General features: G+C 37.9%; 2 protein-coding genes across 8 annotated transcripts in view; both read left to right on the forward strand.

Moving 5' to 3' along the window:
• The window catches only part of osbpl3b (oxysterol binding protein-like 3b), a 47,421-nt gene extending 43,436 nt beyond the window's left edge, over positions 1 to 3,985 (forward strand). For all 6 annotated transcript variants that reach the window (XM_079469633.1, XM_079469635.1, XM_079469638.1 and 3 more), the window contains 5 exons: positions 164 to 308; positions 1,359 to 1,503; positions 1,612 to 1,738; positions 2,378 to 2,500; positions 2,962 to 3,985. In XM_079469633.1, coding sequence (XP_079325759.1) covers positions 164 to 308; positions 1,359 to 1,503; positions 1,612 to 1,738; positions 2,378 to 2,500; positions 2,962 to 3,058 — 637 coding nt within the window. In that variant the 3' untranslated portion in view covers positions 3,059 to 3,985. The remainder of the gene's footprint in view (positions 1 to 163; positions 309 to 1,358; positions 1,504 to 1,611; positions 1,739 to 2,377; positions 2,501 to 2,961) is intronic.
• Positions 3,986 to 6,271: 2,286 nt separating this feature from the next.
• gsdmeb (gasdermin Eb) lies at positions 6,272 to 12,165 on the forward strand. 2 transcript variants are annotated; one of them, XM_079469535.1, is made up of 10 exons: positions 6,272 to 6,393; positions 6,680 to 6,895; positions 7,485 to 7,677; positions 8,297 to 8,465; positions 9,416 to 9,542; positions 9,669 to 9,785; positions 10,439 to 10,566; positions 10,772 to 10,961; positions 11,042 to 11,115; positions 11,612 to 12,165. In XM_079469535.1, the coding sequence occupies exons 2-10, from the start codon at positions 6,688 to 6,690 to the stop codon at positions 11,840 to 11,842; spliced, it is 1,437 nt and encodes a 478-aa protein (XP_079325661.1). In that variant the 5' UTR covers positions 6,272 to 6,393; positions 6,680 to 6,687; the 3' UTR covers positions 11,843 to 12,165. The 2 variants fall into 2 exon arrangements, with proteins under 2 accessions (XP_079325661.1, XP_079325662.1); XM_079469536.1 differs by lacking the exon at positions 6,272 to 6,393 and having other exon boundaries at positions 6,544 to 6,895; positions 11,612 to 12,164.
• Positions 12,166 to 12,218: the final 53 nt, after the last annotated feature.

Here is a 12,218-nt window from a genome sequence, read left to right on the forward strand (position 1 = left end):
CTGATTGGTCGACAGGTCAAATAGTTTTGTATCAATCGATCCTTCAAAGCTGTGATGCATTTATATTTATTATATGGCTTACTAGGCACTTTTTCTTCTTTTACATAAAATCATTTCAAATCGAATGAGACACGAATCGGTGACAAATGTATCTCTCCCGCAGCTTTGGCGATCACTACGAATGGAATAAAGTGACTTCATGCATCCACAACATTCTGAGCGGGCAGCGCTGGGTCGAGCACTACGGTGAAATCTCCATCAAAAACTCCAACAGTGAGAAGTGCCAGTGTAAAGTCACCTTCATCAAGGTGAGCTAACTGCATCACCAATACAATCTCATCCGTTTGAGTCTTCATGCCCTTGGCAAAGAAAGGGAGTGTCTAAAAAGTGTCATCATTTGTGCAATTCCATTGGGTATTTATACAGGTCACCTTTCGGAATCTGGACGCCAAACAGATTTGTGAATATCAGAATCAGACGGCGGATGTATCAGTTGAACATTTTTCTCACATCACAGCCGACATCTGTTGTATTTGAAAGCTGTAATTATTATGATTCAACCCTGCAGTGTTTCATAGTCTGACAGGCCTCAGTCTAATAGAGTTCAAAACATGTCAGTCGTACTGTAACTCTCGGGGGTGTTCGGATAGAAGATATTAAACTCATTTCTGTTCAATGTCACGGTTGTCACATCAGTGAAGCATACAGACGTATAGACATCGGCTTTCTTCATTTCTCCATTTACTATTGCACTTTTGACAATTATTTGCATCACATTTTTTACATATTCATTTTAGGTGTTTTGATTACAAAATGTTTTTTTTATTCTACTGTTTATTTATGAAGTTTAACATGCTGAATACAAAATCACATAATTGTTTTGTCAAAATTATATAATTTATATATAATATAAATATATTTGCTATTATTACCTGTACGCAGAAATTACAAATTACTACTGGCATAACACTGAGCTCAAAACAACAGTTTAACATAACAGTTAATACAAATTTGTCAGCCAAACTTAAGACGTGTACATTTGGATCGTTTTTGTCCCAGATGCAGTCACCCATCATCGCTTCATCTCACCTACCCTGTGCGACAGAGATTTTCTGACAGTGACAATTGGATTTAAAAAAAATATGTACAGTTTTTGTTTATTTGAAATTTACCGATATATCGTAATAATACTAATAAAGATATAAGCTCAAAATGTACTAGAGTTAAATCTACACTAAAACATTGATGCTACATGATAATAAATATTACCACAATAATTAGCACCACAGAATTATACAACAACTACAACAACAACAATTTGTCACACTGTGTTATCAAAGGTGTTGTCTTATTCGCAGGCAAAGTATTGGAACTCCAGCATGAATGAGGTAGAGGGATCTGTCACAGACCACAAAGGGAAGGTCGTACACAAGCTGTTTGGGAAATGGCAAGAGGGCATCTACTGTGGCACCCCGCCCTCTGCTTCCTGCATCTGGAGGACGAGTAAGCGAGAACACGCGCGCACACTCACACAGTATCACAACCATTACACATATGGAATGTCCCCACCTATAACCAACATTGTGTGCGTGCTTGTGTGTGTGTGTGCAGACCCTATACCTCCTGACTATGAGCAGTACTACGGTTTCACCAAGTTTGCTATGGAGCTAAATGAGCTGGACCATGCGACCAAACCACTTCTTCCACCCACAGACACCAGGCTACGACTCGACCAGAGGTAAAACTTATAAAACTGTAAATTGTGCTTCCAATCCAATTTAATCCCTCGGCTCAAATTAAGTTTATTACTACCTGACGGAAGGACGTTATGATACCAGAATATTTTTACGGAAGTACTCAGTACCAATACTGTGAAATGTAATGATTTTCATACTCATTTTGATTCCACGGGAAAACATATTATAAACTATTATGAACAATTTCTTGAAATATTAAAAAGGCGTTAGAGACTGGATAGTCCAAGAGGCTTACAAACAGTAATGTTACCATTCATCCTAGATTGGGGGGACGGAAAGTTTAGAATTAAAGTGTTTACAGTCCTGTGCCAGTATGATCAAATTAATATAAATAAGTCTAGGGATACTGCACTAAAAATAAACGAATCATTTAATCCCCATCATGTTCCAAACTGATGGCCCTTTTCTCAACACACTCAAGTTATACTTTGGAAAGACATTATCCAGTTTTGTGTCACCTTAGCAATACTTTTGACATCTATATTAGCAGCCTATTTTTTTATGACGTAAATGTGTCACAGCCACAAAAAGAAGACATAATTGCATCTGTTACGGACTGCAACCGTTCTGCAAGGACACGTGAATATCATCTGTGACTATGTGATCATGTGTGTGTTCAGGTTACTTGAGGAGGGGAATGTTGAAGCCGCGGAGATGCAGAAACAGAGAATCGAACAGCTGCAAAGAGAGAGACGCAGAGTCCTGGAGGAGAACCAGATGACACATCAACCTCGATTCTTCCAGTATGAGCCTACAGTCCTACTTAATGTGCACTGACACTATTTTAATTTAACAAAGAGAGCTTTCATTTGGGTTCAATCTAGACCCTTTCATTCTTGAAGGGATAGTTCACCCAAAAAATGATTCACTCATGCTTATGTCATTCCAAAACTGTATGACCTTCCTTCTCATGTGAAACACAAAAGAGAATATTGTAAAGAAAAACACTCTCTCCGATTCACTGGACATTTATAAAAGTAGCTTTTTTATAACAAGAGGGTAAATAAATGAAAGAAGATATATCCCTTTAATATCACTTTGACATAATGATACAAAACAGATTTCTGGACATTTCTCAAAGAACAAAATGAGCATAGGTTGATTTGTGTTTTTCTTTAGCCTGATGTCTATAAGTCTGGCGTTTATCATTATCTACACAAAAAGTCTCCACATCATCATATATTTTCTGCTGTGTCACCAACAGAAAATCCAAAGACGACATCTGGATGAGCAACAACACATACTGGGACTTGCGTAAAGATCCTGGATTCAGCAGTCTCGACTGTCCGGTCCTCTGGTAACTCCTGTGCTCACTGTCGCTTGTGTTTTTCCGGCCAACTTTACAGCATCGAGAGAAAGTGCACACCTCTTGTCAGGGAAAGACTGATGATGCTGAAAGAAGAAATACATCAAACTGGCCTCAAATGAGAAGGCGACAAAGAAAGGCCACACCAGAACTTTGACTCAGAATGACATCATTTCAAATCACTCCAGCCATTATTTAATGTCCCAGGAGTGCAGTTGCCTTAATATGCTTATGTTGTGTCTTTTATGCAATCGGATTCATTGATGTTTGAGAGAGATGCAATCTTGACCCAGTTCACATTCCTGTTTCATTGTGCTTGACAGTAGCACAGGAAGGCAATTGAAAAACTGTTAACTTGTGATATCTTGTGGCTAAATGTGGTACTGCAAATAACTACAGTAAACAACCCAAGCTACTGCAAATAACTACAGTAAACAACCCAAGCCTAAAACATAACGTTTGTTTATTTTGTATAGTATGTAGTTGTCAGAACAAAACTGTCTTATTGTCTACCTCTTTTAAGGAAACTGTCAATGAATTTATGATTTATATTATGAGTATGAATTCCACATCTGTCTAATGCCTTATGTACTATTATATACTTATAATAGTCTTTGCTAGAACTTTTAATCAAATCAAATGTATCGTTACAAAGTATTGTAATTTTACGAAAGCCTTTTATTCCGAGATTCTTGAATGAACAAGATGTGACATTTTAGGGTCTTGGATAACTTAAATTCATCTTAACTTATTTAGAAGACTGGCAGTGTTTTAAAGCTTCCAGACGGTTTGACCTATAACCTGTGCCCAGTTCACTCTGAACCACGCACAACAAATAAAATTGTTTTGAGGATGGAGTACTTGCGTGTTGATCACTGCAGTGTTTCCTCTCTCTATCAATAAAGTCTCATTTTAAACATCATTCTTTGTGATCATCGCTTTCCTGTAGCTCAGTGGTTAGAGCATGGCGCTGGCAAAGCCAAGGTCATGGGTTCGATCCAAGGGATTTCACATACTCCAATACAAATTTATTATAGATTGCAATGTAAGTCACTTTGGATAAAAGCGTCTGCCAAATGCATAAATGTAAAATGTAAATAATAGATTCACTGCGGTCAGGTTTTCGGATTACTATGTACTATTTATAGGTATGTGTTTAGGTAAAATTATCATTTTTGTTTCATTCGGTGAACTACTAACAATATTTCTACCAAATAAAAATATATATTGTTTCCATTTGCATTTATTTGCATAAAATGAAAACTGGAGAAACAGGTCAAAATAACAATAAAGATGCGCTGTATTTGTTCAGACCTCATTTATACTTTTGAGCAATACAGCAGTAACATTTGAAGAGTTTGGTTCTCCGTTATTTAAAACGTTCAAATATCATGCTTTTTTTACTGTGCATTCCAATTAATATCAAACTGCAGTTGATTTGTTTTGATTTAAGAAATACAGCTAACTAATAAAACAATAAAAACACGATAACATAAAAAACATGACTTTTGAAACAGTGATACATTTTTTGGAACCGAACTCTTTATTTGTACATGTACAGTTATGTTCAAAGTAATAGCAGTCCAAAATCACTAAGTCTCTGTTTGTGGTAGAAATTATATTTCTAAATAGGTGTAGTAGACTAATAGAAACCCAACAGACCCAACAGTCATGACATGCATTCTGTGTAATTGAAACATAAATTGAAAAGGGCGTGGTCAAAATAATAGCAGTGTGGAGTTTAAATAGTTTTTAAAAAAACGGTGTCAAACAAGTGGCCCTTCTTCAAGGACGAAGGCAGCAAGTGTTGCACTGTGCATTTCTCTCTGAAAATGTGAGCAAAATGTGTCGTTCCAGAAATTGTTCAGAAGAACAGCGTACTTGGATAAAAAAAATGATTAGAGAGGAAAAAACACATAAAGAAGTGCAGAAAATGACAGGCTGCTGCTCAGCTTAAATGATTCAAAAAGCTTTAAAATGGCAACCAAAACAAGAATGGCGTGGAAGTAAACAGAAATCTATACCATTCGAATGGATCGAACCAGGGTGATCAAAGAAAGTCCGATGTTGAGTACTGTTACAATTAGAAGACACCAATGTGAAGCCGAGCTATCGGCAAGAAGCCCCTGCAAAGTCCCATTATTTCAAGCATTTTTCATTTTATACAGTAAATGTTCGACTTTGTATAGAAAAAAATACAGACACTGCTACTTTTTTGAAGAGCTTAACATTCCTTGGTCTTCACTTTCTGTAGAGTAATAATACATTTGATACTTTCTGTTCATGTTTTGATTTAGAATAGAATGTGCAGTGTTCCCAACGCATTTGTGTATTGAAATAAAAGTTATTATAAGGATATTGAGCTTTACTCACTTTTTTTAACACAGTGCTATGATTTTGAACACAATTGTATTTCGAAAAAGTTCACAAATATTTGTATGTGATAACCTTTTCACAGTTTTCATGTGTCTTGTCATGCTGTCAGTCTTTCACGTTGCAGTTGGATGACTTTGTCACTACTGAAGTTTGATTTTGTTGAAATTCAACAAAGAAATGCTGATTAAATGAAAATGTGTCTGTGTGACTGTTTCTACATTACGTGATGCTTTTTCTTTGTATTGTGTACATTTCGGGAATTTGTTTAGAACACAGAAAGGTTTTATCTACAAAGTCAAATGGAATGCTAAAACTTTGAAGCTCAGTATCTCAAAACTGCCCAGAATGCAGATAGAACCTTATAATTCCATTTGTTATAGCAGATTGTAGGGCACTGTGAGATATAACCTTCTGTTTTTCTACATTTTATGAATTCAATAGCATCCGTCACTGCAGAATGAAAATGCAATTTGTAGTTTGAATGCAAAAATTTGGCCAACTTTTATCCTCTATTAAAACCCTCCAGTCATGTCAGGTTATCACATCCACTTAGACTGTCATCCCCCAAAACCATCTACCAGATAAGCCTCTCCCTCTTTCAAATAGCATTTCAGATACTTTACAAGTCTCTTGCTGTCCCAAGTAAACAAAGCTTCTTGTTTTTAAAACCTATGTCAATAGCAAAAGACACGTTAACATATAAACGCATCGTTAAATAAATAAAGAAACTTTAGTGCAATAAAACTATTAATAAAAGAACTACTTGCAGGTAAGGTGGACACGCCCACTCTCTGAATGACACCCCGGAAGAACGAATGCAACAATGAGTCTGGGCGCGTATGGGCGGGGCTTTGAGACACATGTAAAGCAGATGAGCCTTCAGCCTTTTCTATTCTATCTTTGTTTTCGTGCGGGAGACCTCAACAGACAGATAAGAGACGAAAGCCGAAGACGGTAAGGCCGATCTACCCGATCTGTTATTTTATAAAGCACAGTTCACCTTTATTCTGTATATTTTCCAAAAGAATGATGTTTTGAAGAGTGAAGATTGAATAGTGTAGACCAGCGCCACGCTGCTCCAGTAACTCATTTGCTATTCGATTTAATGCATCAACCTTTGAACGTACAGTACTCACAGTATTGAACCGTATAAACACTGTCATGATGCCACGTGACAGTGATGTAAAGGTTAATGTATGGAGATGTATGTCCAACTAACCCTTTAAACCCACACTGACAGTATCAAAGATGTTTGCCAAAGCCACAAAGAACCTGTTGTCAGAGATCGACCCAGAAGGCTCTTTGATTTCTGTGTCTCGGTTGAATGATTCGGACGGTCTGGTTCCTTTGGCTCTCGTCATCAAGCGCAACCGGTATTGGTTCTGGCAGAAGCCGAAATATCTGCCATCGGACTTCAAACTATCCGATGTTCTCGTTGGCGATCCCATAAATCCAGGTACAGCTCGACTTCTCTGTCTCTACTGAAGCTTATTTAAATAATCCCTGCTGATGGAAAACTATAGAAACTATTACAGACGTTTTGGATTGAATAGTTGACAAGTTTGAATGAAATATACAATGACATCTACTGGAAAGAACATCAACACATTTATAAAGTAAGACTTACTGAAGTGCCCTGACTGTGTAGATGTCTCACTGACAGAGGAAACGTGACATTGAGTCGCTCTTCACCCTTTTATAACGCCCAGCAACGTTTTGTTTACTTGACAGCATAAAATCTGATGAAAAGCCGAAGTGCAGATTGTCATAAAAGTGTTGAATGCAAATCTTCCAAATGCAAATGGCTCAATGTTTTGGAGAGCGCTGGTTTACAGCTTTCCTCGTGGCTAACACATTCATACTAAATCACTTCGATTTCAATCGCATGGGGACTTTGATGATAAACAGCTGATGGTGTACAGTGGTATTAGAATCTATAAAGCTTTTAAGGAGATTCATTCTTTACACTTCCCTAAAAGAGCACTTTAGTTGTTTAAAGATCAGTCGTGTTTGTGACCTGATTATATATCGTTTTTTACCCTCAGTTGTGGTTGAAACCGACTTCATGAGCTTTGACGGCAAAGTCGTGGAGAGCAAAAGTGGAAGTGCTGGAGCGGAAATTGGGGCGGGAAGCATTTCTGTAGGGGGTGCCGGCTCAAGCAAACTGCAGTCGTCGTTTGGAAACCTTAAAAAACAGGAGGTGGATGTGCAGAAACTACTGCAGGATTCCAAAGCTAGGTAACCGACCGCTGTCTTTTTGAGGTAGAGATGATGCGATGTGAATAAATGTAGTTCACCCGAAAAAAAAAAAAATCCTGTCATCATTTACAAAACACAGAAGAAGATATTTTGAAGGATGTTGGGAACCACAGTGTACCCATTCACTTCTAATGTACGGACGCAAAACCGCCGTGGTTCGGTTACCAACATTCTTCACGATATCTTCTTTTGTGTCTTGTGAAGAAAGAAAGTCATACAGGTTTGAAATGACAAAAGGGTGTGTACATGATGACATCATTATTATTTTTGGGTGAACAATCCCTTTAAAGACAGATACTGGTTAGGGCTGCACCAACCAGACTTATGGTGTCCACACTGGAGACTAGTAGCTACTAGCTAGTGTGTAACTAACTCTGTACTTCATTCAGTTGCACACAGCTGGGGCAACCGGCCCGTGAGCAGTAATAGCAGAAGAAGTGAAAGTGCATGTGTCATCTACTAATGGCAACAACCGAATGTTACCAAGCAGTTTCTGCTTTGAACGGAAACACGCAAAAGCAAATTGGACAAAAAAGCCATGTAACAGAATTGAATTACAGTCACTTGAATCTGTTCTCTGGTTGTGTTTTGTGAGCAGAGTTCTGGATCTACAGCACTCTCTGGTCCAGCAGACACGAGAGAAATGGGGCGAGGTGCTGACAGTAATGAAGGAACGCATTATCACCACTCAGGCCTGTACTGTCACTGAAGAGCTGCAGATGGATGGCTCATGTACGGGGATGTTTGGATTCAATCAGAAGATAAAGGTGGGACTTGAGATTTAGAGATTCTGTTATATAATGTCAAGAAAGTGAAATTACTTTGCCTGCTTATTTCTAGTGTATCAAATGTGATGGACTGGTAGGAAGATTGTTATTTATTTATGTTTTAGTAATGGCTTATATGGCATTGGGCAAGATGCACAGTCATTATTATTCATGTGTGGGTGTGGCTACCCGTGGACGCGGGAGAAAAACAGGACAGTTGTATGCGCATGTGTCCAGGCAAATCCATGGATGAGTTTACTTTCGGTCAGCAAAGGCCATGGATGAGTTTATTTTTGGTCAGGCACGAGAAAGGCTGGTGGTTGGGTTAAGTTAGTTCAAGGATAAGAGACAGAAGAAGCCACCTCGGATACTACAGACCATCAGTATACCCCGACGCTATAAGCCCAGCTGAAGATAAGAAGGCCAAAAGCTGAATACACCTTTGCTTGAAACCGTAGAGATTGTATTTCGTATCATATTTGTTGAATGATGACTTGCCTTAAAAAAAATTTGTTATAAAAAGAAAAGTAACCAAATATATATAATCGATTACAAAAATGTTTGTGTTTTTAGACTTTGAGCACGAACATACCACAAAGGAGTCTTCCGACTTTGAAATACCTTTCTTATTTAATTTTGAATTTTATGTAGGCCAGACTTGACTTGCTTGACATGTACTGAACCTGAGAATAATAAATCATAAGGTTAAAGGCGACAAGACAAAAGCACACGTCGGTAAAACAATTCAAAGATTTTTATCTATAGTAAAACACATTGTGTAAGTGCGTAAGCTAAACATTCACGTGTCATGTGTGCTGTTGAACATGAAAAGGACACGCCTCTTTCCTTGACATACAGGGAGTTGTAGCATTATCCAATAACAACACTGACATGTCCGGTCCTGCCAGCTGCACTAACCCGTGCGATTCGTGTCTTCTGTCTCTCTGTAGGTGTCAGTGAATGACAAAAAGAAGGATATTGTTGATTATGACACTAATAAATCTCTCAACATCCCTTCAAGAACCATCATCGCTTACGGTGTGATCGAGCTGGAGGTTTCGAACACCGGACACTTTGGTATTGATGCTGTGATGATAGCTGAAATGGATTATTACGTCAAAATATTAACATAACATAACAGGTTCATGATGGTTCCAGACGGGCAAAGACTTGATTGTTTTTTGTATTTGTTCATTGTACCAGAGCTGTGCCTGCTGGCAGATGTTCAGGGGGGGTTTGAGGTCGATGCACCGGTGAAGTTAAAGCAAGCGGTCCCAGTCGGCGCTTCACCAGGAAAAAACTGCGGCAAACTACAGAAAGGTACCAACAGCACTGGATTGACTAGAATGTTTTTTATTGAATAGTCATGTATTATGTTATTTCTGCACCACTAGACATCAGTGAGACACAGAAGAAACCTGTTTTAAACACTCTTTATCTTTAGAGTTTCTTTAACCGTAAAGGTGACAGTTTTGGTGTTTTTTTCTGTATGCATTTAAAGAGACAGTTCACCCAAAAAAGAAAACTCTTATCTTCATTTACTCACCCTTGAGTTGTTCCAAATCTGTATAAATGTCTCTTCTGAAGGAAAGTCAGAAGAATACTTGTACAAACAGTTGTTGGCCACCATCGATTACCATACAGTAGGAAAAATGTCTTTAATCTTTGACATTGTTGAACAAAACAAAGAAATTGATTGTTATAGTTAAATTAATGATTGAAATCAAACTTTGATGCTCATTATCTCATAATTAAATTGACTTTTGCCTGGATTGTGAAGAGCTTAGAATTAACATAATGTTGTTATCGTCGATGTGGGCGGTAATATAGTTATACTGTACTTCATTTATAGTGTGAATCGTCACCCTTACTAGAGTATACTTTCTTTTCATAGAAATATAAACAGTACACATGGAAACATGAAAATACTTCAGTAAAGGTTTATACAGCCTCTTTTTTTTCTACTCCTGTAGACCTGGAAGAACTACAGGGCCAGTTTAAGGTTCTCTCTAAACTTCCAGCCAACACACGATCGTCTCTCTTCCAGCACATCTCTGTGCTCCTGCAGAACAGATCAGCCATCAGCGTGCTGGAGAACGCAGTGAGTGTGAACATGCTGTGTTCAGAACGCATTACTAACTGTACCTTCTGCATACTGTGAAGAATATACTGCTTACCGTTTAGAAATATTGAAAGTAAACCGCATACATCATTCTATCAGTTTTCAAGTCTAGTGGTGGCCACTTATGGATATACTATGTATACTGGCACTGTGCATGTTACAAGACATGTTGTCCGTCTGTCAGCTAGAGGTCTTGTGTGATGGGACACTGCCGGATTTCAGTAAATTAGATCAAGCGTCTGCTGTTCGGCCTACACTGGAACTGGTGCAGAAAGCAGCTGGAAAGGGTCCCACCGAGACAACCCCTTCTGGACATCAGCAACAACCCACCAACGTTGTTACAGCCACCCACCTGCTTATCAGCTCTTTAGAAGGTGAGTTCAGTTCAAGACAACAACAAAGGTGAAATTGACCTTTGTTTTCATAAAAATCCTGCCTTTTGTGTTCTGTCTAGAGATGAATGACTCCACCCTGCTTGTGCTGAAATCTTGCTGTACTCATGTTACCCTGCAAGCTGTGCTTCGTATTGTAAGTATCCTCATAACAATAGTACCCAACACCAGTTAGACCATTAAAGAGACGGTTCATCCAAAAATGGAAATTGTGTCGCCATTTACTCATCCTCTTGTCATTTCAAACCTGTATGACTTTCTTCTTAAGAACAAAAAAGTCAAGTCAAGTCAGCTTTATTTATATAGCGCTTTTTACAATTTTCATTGTTACAAAGCAGCTGTACAAGAAAAAATGACTATAAGTAAAACATAAAAGGTTATGGAATTCAAAACACAGGTCAAATATCAGACACACAATAAATTCCTATATGCAGTGTTAATTAAATAAGACTATCAAATTCTTATGAATTCTTATGAAAAAAATAAGATATTTTGGAGAAAGCTGGTAACTGAACACTTCTAATGTTTGGACACAAAACCAATGCAAGTGAATGAGTGCCAGTTACCAACATTCTTCAAAATATTTCTTTTAGGTTTTTCTATTTGAGGTTAATTCATATTTGTTTTTACAGGTGCAAAATATGGCTTCGAATAGGAAGTCGTCTTTGAAAGATGATGCCCTGGCTGTTTTAGCTGATAAAAAAGTTTTCGATAAGATCAGAGAACTGTTTGGTTCCTGTAAAGTGACCCTGCGAAAGGAGAAAGATTCACTTATTACGGAAATTGTTAACCCTCATGATCGCCACCCCCTCATGCTGTGCATTGCTGTGAAGGGGTTGGCGTGTATAGCGCCCCCTGCCTGACTGGAGTACAACAGCAGAGGCCAAAATAAGCTTGTGAGGACTTGTCAGGGGCTTTAGCAAACTGTGCAGGTGGCCTTAAAAGCCATTGTGTGTTTGCAGTGATGAAAAAAAACAGTCTCTTGTTCTTTAAGGGGCCTTACACCTGTTATTTTGAATGACATCAAAGGCAAAACAGTACATTTTTTTACATTTGTATATTTTTTCATATTTTAAAAATTCCCACTCCTTATGAAGTAGTGTTCATTTTAAGAGCTTAAATATATATATATAATACCGTGATATAAAACACAATAAATAATTTTTGTCATATTTTGTGTTTCACATACCTGATCTCAGTCATTCAAGTTTCTTTTATAAGAAAGTTTGCACACCAAAA

This window comes from Barbatula barbatula (genome assembly GCF_947034865.1).
Source record: "Barbatula barbatula genome assembly, chromosome: 12".
Classification (NCBI taxonomy): Eukaryota; Metazoa; Chordata; class Actinopteri; order Cypriniformes; family Nemacheilidae; genus Barbatula; species Barbatula barbatula.